Raw genomic sequence first — 7,946 nt, 5'->3', positions numbered from 1 at the left:
CCATAGTTAACTCTGATTCACATCTTCTCCTTCAAAATAAACCTACAGAAGCACTTAAAAAAAAAAAAGCTTCTGTGGTACTAAAAATAACAAGTAGCACCTTCCCATTGTCCCTGAATGCACCACAGGGTAAAATCAGTCAGTTCAATACAATGTAAACAGAAATTGCAGCTAAACAGATTTTAGAATTTTAGTCACTTATCACAGACTTATAAATATAAACATCAAGACAGCACAGTGTGATAAAAACATAATTTAATGTGGTCTTCATGTTACAGTATCATACATGGAGGTCTGTCTGTCCCACAGAAAGGTGTCTGATTTGGTTTGTTGTACCTGAACAGGAAGGAAATGAGAGCTGGAGGTCTCTCAGAGAAAAACTACAGACTGAGAGATCTGAACATGTGATGAGGACAGCAGTCGCCTGCAGACAAATATCCACTTTCACAAAAATAAAAGTCTCACTTTGACATAAAAACAATACAAATATATAAAAGAACATAATACCCTCATGGCTGAAATACTTCAGAGTAGTGCTGCCCTGCTGTATTTGCAGGACTTTGATTGTGTGTGTGTGTGTGGTCAGACTGGTTCTCTGTCTTTGTTAATGGAATTTAAGTTCAGTTTGTGTGAAGCAGCTTCAAGGAGGAGGACAGGCACAAACAATCACCTGTTGAATAGATGTTGTTACAAGTGAGACAGGTGATGAATCATGTGAAAGGCCAGGCCCACACAATGATCCTAAAACACCTGGGAATCGACATCTCACCTGGTTACGGTTTGTGTGCTCTGATCATTTGTTTCACAGAGACACTCGAATACGATTTACAATTTACAACCACTGGAATAAAGTTCATAATTTAAATGTGGTTTAGTGAAAATCAACATGTTACAGGGAGGCCTGTTTGACAGGAATAGCAAAGAAAAGCTCAGGTGGCCTCTTCATTTCAACCACAAGGGTGAGACATTATTCAGGATTACATCCAGATTTAGAGCACAGTATAAACACATTTTCAGAACTCAATCCAAATAAAACAGCCCCTCTGATGTGTGAGTATTAGGAGTTCTTTCATGGAGATGAACAGCATGTGGAGCCAATTCTCTTTGTTGTGCCATTTCACCATTGCAGAGGAAACCGACCCGACAAAATGACATCATTATAGCTCTAGTCAAAGGTCAAAGAATGGAGTACCATGTGGAAAACATGATGTAAGATTTACATTTGTGTTAGTTTCATGTTGTAATGGGACGGAGGTTGCAGCCTCTGATGTTATTAACCTCTAACCTGGTCATTTCGGGCCTCTGGTTGAGCAAGCAGCCATCCAGATATCTGACATAGGAAATCCAAGACTTCCTGTTCCACGCGCGTATCATTGTTTAGAGTCAACTAAACACTTGAGTAGGCTGAATAGAGTCAGAGTGGAAGGAAGACATCTATGACCGGGTTCGTGGGTTGTTGGATAACATTTCAGTAATAAGTTATGCCTCTTTGGCCCTCCACACAGACATGAAACATGATTTGTCAATTCTACTTAAATGATTTACTTTCATTATTTCCACCTGAGCTTTACCTGCTGCTACATGTCAAAGTCTCCTCCACAAAGTGTAACTGAGGTATCTGGTATGTAATGAGGCTCTCTTCTAACGTCCTTTTGGTTTACTTTTATGTGAAATATTTTTTCTGTCTTTATACACGGGTTGTTTGTGCTCATACATGAGTAAATCGTATTAAAAAAGGGTTGACCAAAAACTCTTCGTAGCCCCAGTCCGTTTGCACTTTGTAGTCATGGCCTAAATACCCATCACATCATCATAAGCTCATAGAAGGTCCAACATGTCTGAGTGCAAGTAGTCCAGTAGTCCAGACCTTTAAATGAAGCTAGGCTAACACTTTCCATGATGTTTAGCCTTGTTCCTGTCCGTCTCCATGCTGAAGCTGCTTTCGTGAAACTGATCTCAGAGCAGCTGAAGCGGAGATGTTTGGTGTCTCGTCTAGCAGCTACGTGGCGAGCGAGGCGGGGACAATCTCTCTCAGCAGTTTATTGAGAGCCTTGACTTTCTCCTCCAACAGGAAGTTCTTCTTCTCTGCGCTTTTCTGTCGCTGCTCTGTGACCTGCAGAGCCTTCATCAGCTGCGAGTTCTCCACGTACAGATCCTTCAGCAGCACGCTCGACTTTGTATTCTTCGCCACCTGCAGACGAGATCATGGCATGTCAGTGTACAGTCAGAGAGTGGCCAAAAGTATGTGGACGGTGTATTTAAAGGCTGACCTGTTCTTTGAGCTGCTGGACTTTCTCCTGCAGAACCAGCCGGACCCCCTTCAGTTTGGTCTCCAGCTCCTCCATCCTCTGCTGCAGGGAGGACATCGCCTTCTCGTACTGATCCTTAACACAACACAGACATACAATCAGCTACTGAAATCTCAATGATATCAAAGGAGCTTAAAAAACCCTGTGACCTTTGACCTCTGTGTTACCTGCTTCATGCTGAGTTGGGTGCTGCTCTGCTGGGCCTGAAGCCTCAGCGCCTCCTCCAGCTGCTGACTCCTCCGCTGCTCCTCCACCAGCCGGGCCTGCAGCAGTTCCACCTGCTCCCTGGAGCAGTCCCCGGCCTGCTCATGCAGCTCCTGCAGCTGCCGCAGGTGCTGCGCCTGGACAAGACCGAGCGTTGTGTCCGCCCGCATCGCCTGCAAACACCAGGACATGTTTTTTAAACATAACACTCTGGTTTAATTTCAGTGTTTAGAGTCAGATCATTCTGCCGGCTGTGGTCCTGACCTGATCCTCAGCCTGCGTTCGCGCTGTCTCCAGCTCGTTCAGTTTGGTCTTCAGGTTCTGCTGCTCCTGGGTCAGTTTATGGACCTCTAGACCCTGAACCTGCAGCTCTGACAGCTGAGAAACATCAAGCAGTCAGCATCCACGAAACCCTAAAGTAGCCTGCATCATATTCGGACAGTTTAACAGCTGGTACCTTGTGTTGGAGCTCCTGGTTCTGAACTCTCAGTTTGTGCGTCTCCTCTTGTAGAGTGAAGGAGGTCTGCTCCTCTTGCTCCTCTATAGCTTGACAAAGCTCCTCTTTCTCCCTCATGAGCCTCCTGACGCTGCTCTCCAACTCCTCCACCTGACAAACAATGACATGAGACAGGAAGCAGTTAAGTTACTGATGACGGGAAAAGATCCAGACAATCACTCCGGGGTGAAGTAACAAAATATAAGCATCAGTTATTTTAACATAATAAAAACAAAGCCCATGAATGCCCCTTCAGATTTATGTGGTTAACTCTTGGGGGGCCCTGACTTCCAGAGTATTAATTAATTGGGTCTCTTCAGTACCGACCTTCCTCTGAGTGTCCTGAAGCTTCCTCTGCACGTCAGACACTTCCTGGACGTGGCCGAGTTTCACCTGATTGACAGCGTGAAGCTGAGAGCGTAGCAGTTCCGCCTCCGCCTCCACAGAAAGCAGGGACTGCTGCAGCTTCTCCACCTGATGGAGACAAAACTCATTGTAAGACTGATTCTGTGTATTTCATTTTACATCACTTTCTGTTGCTGCAGTCTGAGTTCTGACCTTGTTGTTTCTGTCGTCAGCCTCTCTCAGCAGTTTGGCCTTGTCCTCCTCCAACCACTGCAGCTTCAGAGTCACACTGCTGAGCTCCGCCTCCAGCTCCGACAGACGACCCAGCTGAGACATTTAATAAGACTTTGTTACAAACGTATAGTCATATGAACTGAGCTAAACAATGAAGTTCAATATGCTATCAACTCAGGGTGCATTAACATGATTTTTCATGGCTGAAACTGCATCTCACACCAAGTAACATGAGGACACGAGATATTTTGCTAGCATTTAAACATGTATATCTATGCTCTCCATCTCAAGCAGCAGGTTAACGAAACAAACCAGGTACCTTAACTTAAATAACCCGTCCTCTCATCCCTGCGGCCACCCTCATTTCTGCTGGGATACTAAATAACCCGGAGTTCTAACTACTGATCACACTTGTAAGAAACACGAGCTTACAAGCCGGGTATGCTGAGCACTGACTCAACATATAAATATTGCAATACTAAGTTTTCACACACAAAAAAAGACCGGCGCCCAACACAAACACGGCCAAGGATGGAAGTTGAGTTACTGTGTTAGCTGTGTTGATGTCCAGCAGACAGCTAGCAGTGTCCATCTGTCACTTAAAGCGACCATGCCGTCAGTTATACAGTGTTAACTTATACCCTTAACATGGTTTAAACAGGACAGGTATATAAAATATACTGTCCTATCCTGTACTGTCATGAATACAGAATTTAGCCTTTGAGAACAAAACTTTATTTGTACCAGGTTGTAAACATGTTTTATTTTGATTATTGGGCAAATAAGAATAAAAAGGGGCCTAGTGAGGAACTGCAGTTTTTCTCACACCCTCTTTGGCTTCATTGCTCAGCCCCTGAGGTTGCCACTTGAGTAAAATGAAGCTGAAAACATTGAAGTGAGATTACATTGGTGCACATGCATTAGCTTATTTTCAGCAGAATAGATTCAGCAATTAAATGTCCCTGTTGCTGCCTGTCTTTTTATCGTGGCGTTCAGTTGAATGACACCAGTGACAGATTTAGGAAAAGATATTTGAAGCACCTTCTCCTTGCAAGAGTGGAGCTCTCTCTCCAGCAGCTGTCTCTCCTGCATCCAGGCCGCCTGCTGCTGCAGCTTCTCTCTCTCCTGGTGCATCGCCGCATCCTGCAGCCGCCGCACCTGAAATCACAACACACGGTCAGTCAATATACAGAATGGCAAACGGAAAGAAAAACTAAAACTAAGCTGTGAAAGAATTCTCCTTTCAGATTGCTCACCGAAGCTCCCTCATCCTCCTGCTCCTTAGAGACCATCGCCAGACGCTCCTGCAGCATCCGAACTGACTCCTGGTCTCCACGGAGACGGGCACTCAGCTCTGCGTTGTCGTTGCTGAGCTGCAGGTTCCTGCTGCTCAGATCCAGAACCTCCTCGCGATACCTGGAGTTCTGCGGACGCACATAGGAGGAGGAGGAAAAGGAGATTGTTTTCTTTAGTATTTCGTACTGAGGTCAGAGGTCAACGTTAGAGTAGTAGACCGTTTCTCACCTCTCTGTGCAGCTTCTCCTCTTCTACCCTGCTCCGCCCGTGTTCTCTCTCCATCTCATCCAGTTTCCTCCTGATGGAAAAAGTAGCAGAGCTAAGGTTTATACTCCACTGTCCTCATTTACAAGACTGCAGAATAAAATAGTATACTAATCTTCACCACAAATGTGTTCATGATTAGTGTTGATTCCCTGTTTTTATGCAGATTTGTTTTCCCATCCCCTTTAACCCATCCATGTCTTCCCATTTTTTTGCTGTGCATCAAATACAGCTGAGCAAGCAGCAGAACCTCAGTCATCCTTCCCTTTCCCGTTATATTTAGATTTGTTAATTGCTTGGCTGGTCTGTGTTGTAAAGAAAAACTAATATTGAAGATGAAGATTGCTAAATTATGTTGCTTGGGGAACCTGCGAAAGAAACTCTAGACACACCGAGTGGGTGGGAGGAGATGTGATTCTATTCTAAAAACTGAAAACAAACATGAGGACGCAGGTTCGGTTTAGCTAGTGTGTATTATTTTCTTCAAGAGCTCAGAGTAGGGTCCTGCAAGGCATAAAGGGACAACTGACAGTGCAAGAGCAAAGCTGACTGATAGTCCTGTTATCCACGGTTTCTATGCAAGGAATGCCTAACTTCTCCTGATGATACAGCCTCAATTCAAGTCTTTTTGTCTGATTCATAAAAGTTAACAATGTGATTACATCCTTCCTTAACGTGGCTCTCAGTCACTGTTGCAGAATCAGACAAGCTTGACGAAAAGAGACATCACTTTAAGCTTAGTGGAGCAGGACTTTAGACTGGTCCATTACCTCCTCAGACTTGTTTTTTACCATTGGTCGTATTTTGCTTCCAACTTAAGAAATAATGATAACTGGGCTTAAGTATCTTGCGTGTCAAAAAACATTGCGCTTCTATTATTTCAAGTATAATAGTTAAAATACTGAGAGTAGCCTTTGACTCCCCACTGCCATTAAATAACTGCATTTCAGGTTATAGGCTGACTGATCAGTGCTTTCTCACCTCTTCTTGGCGACATCGTCCTCTAGGTTTTGGACTTCCTGCTGCAGGACGCTCAGTCGCTCCTGAAGAGCTCCGTTCTCCGATCGAACCTCCTCCAGCTGAGCCCTGCAGTGAAGAGGCGCACACGGCTTAGAAACAAACTTTACCTCAAACAAACAGCTGCAACCAGCTGACCGATCATCAATAAATCACGTTCTGCTAAAGATATTTATTTCATAAAATCAAAGTGTTTGGTCCTAAAAATCTGATTAATGAAATTAATTGTGCTGATTTGTATATATATCTGTTTTTTAAATACACTGATCATAATGTGCTTTATTTGAGTATAGAAACATCAGGTGGCCGCAGTCTGCTTCAAAAAGTGCATGTTGGCAATCTAACAGTCTGAGACTTGATGCTCTCAGATTTATATTTCCATCCTGCCAGGAGTTAATAACTGTTGTTCATCACTGGTTGAATCTTTGCTGTCGCTCTGTCCATCTCAACAAATATAAAACAGAAATCACAATTATTTAGCTTAAATAATATTCATAGTACTTGATAGCATCTTGTCTGGTTCTTCTCAACTCAACCCACTTTACCTTCTGGTAACACTCTCCTGATAATGTAGACTTTATTGTTACCTGTCACTGGTTTGAAACAAACTGAGGCCTTAAGTTTTCTGATATTAAAAATTAATCTTCATTTGATCAAATACTGTTTGAACACAGCAACATTTGAGTTGTTTGAGAAAACAAAAAGGACAGCGGTGGTGACAGACAAGATGACACAGCAATAGAGTTATTGATGAACAGTCTGTCATGCATTGGTCATTCGGTTAGCGATGAGGTGAAGAAGTAAAGTGTTGAAAACAGAGCGAGCTGGCTGCAGTGCACTGTGGGATACAAACTGAGCAGCCTTTCACTCCGTTAGAGTTTCTACCTGTGGAAAATGTCGATTAGTCATTCAGAGACTGAGAGTTTAAAGCATGGCGGCGGATGGAGGTTAGTCATCATTCGGATCAGGATCTGGATCTCTGAGGTCGGTCTCATGCTCCACAAACCTGTGTGGACTGGCCGGGTCCATCACCTCCTCAAGGGCCAGGACCAGCGTCTCCAGCTCCACCAGCTGCCGTTTTATTTTAGTCTTCTCCTGCTCAAAGTCCTCCTCTGACACCCTCATCTGGTTCTCGTAGTCCTGCAGGGCCTGCTGCAGCTGGAGGACCCGTTGTCCGACCCGGTTCAGCTCTCTATCCTTCCACTCCAGCTGATTGGTCAGCTGCTGAATCTCACTGTGATGCTTTTCAGAGGAGGCTTTGGCTCGCCTCAAGAGATCAGCACCATCCGCCACCTCGGCCCGGAGCCTGTCCACCTCGCTGGTTTTGAAGTTAAGCTGCCTCCTGAGGTCCAGGACCAGATCTGCGGTCTCGTTGAGCTGGGAGCTGAGCTCTCTGAGATGGTCCCTGAGCGTGGTGATCTCCTCCTCCATCTCTACGATCTGGGTGGAGAGCTGGTCAGCCAATCGGGTGTAGCCCACGTTCTCCTGACCCAGACGACAGACTTCCTCCCTCTCCTCATCCAGACTGGACCGGATCTGCAAGGTCCGGGTCTTCTCTAGCTTCAGAGCCTCCTGCAGAGCCTCCTCAGTCTTCTTCTTCCTGTCCATCTCCTCAGAGACACCATCCAGCTCCAGCTGCAGGTTGTCCACAGCCATAGCCTGGTCCTTCAGGTCCTGGATCAGTCGGTCCCGGTCCATCTTCAGCGACTCGAGCTCAGCCGTCAGTCTGGAGACACACTCAGCTTTGTTTCTCATGACCTCCTGTAGATTCTCCAGCTCCG

General features: G+C 45.1%; 1 protein-coding gene across 1 annotated transcript in view; it reads right to left on the bottom strand.

Annotated features, from left to right (window-relative positions):
- Window positions 1-249: 249 nt before the first annotated feature.
- The window catches only part of ninl (ninein-like), a 38,663-nt gene continuing 30,966 nt past the window's right edge, over window positions 250-7,946 (bottom strand). Inside the window, exons 21-31 of the mRNA XM_069658494.1 lie at window positions 6,130-6,234; window positions 5,113-5,182; window positions 4,845-5,012; window positions 4,630-4,746; window positions 3,568-3,681; window positions 3,337-3,483; window positions 2,971-3,120; window positions 2,778-2,891; window positions 2,477-2,686; window positions 2,271-2,384; window positions 250-2,191 (exon numbers count right to left, since the gene is read on the bottom strand). Of these exons, the coding sequence (XP_069514595.1) occupies window positions 2,000-2,191; window positions 2,271-2,384; window positions 2,477-2,686; window positions 2,778-2,891; window positions 2,971-3,120; window positions 3,337-3,483; window positions 3,568-3,681; window positions 4,630-4,746; window positions 4,845-5,012; window positions 5,113-5,182; window positions 6,130-6,234 (1,501 nt within the window). The 3' untranslated portion in view covers window positions 250-1,999. The remainder of the gene's footprint in view (window positions 2,192-2,270; window positions 2,385-2,476; window positions 2,687-2,777; window positions 2,892-2,970; window positions 3,121-3,336; window positions 3,484-3,567; window positions 3,682-4,629; window positions 4,747-4,844; window positions 5,013-5,112; window positions 5,183-6,129; window positions 6,235-7,946) is intronic.

Source organism: Semicossyphus pulcher, unplaced genomic scaffold, assembly GCF_022749685.1.
Source record: "Semicossyphus pulcher isolate SPU_LCO1_2020_fin unplaced genomic scaffold, fSemPul1.0.p SCAF_12, whole genome shotgun sequence".
Lineage (NCBI taxonomy): Eukaryota > Metazoa > Chordata > Actinopteri > Labriformes > Labridae > Semicossyphus > Semicossyphus pulcher.
Note: the sequence above shows the minus strand (reverse complement) of the source record. Positions and strands in the feature narration are given on the sequence as shown.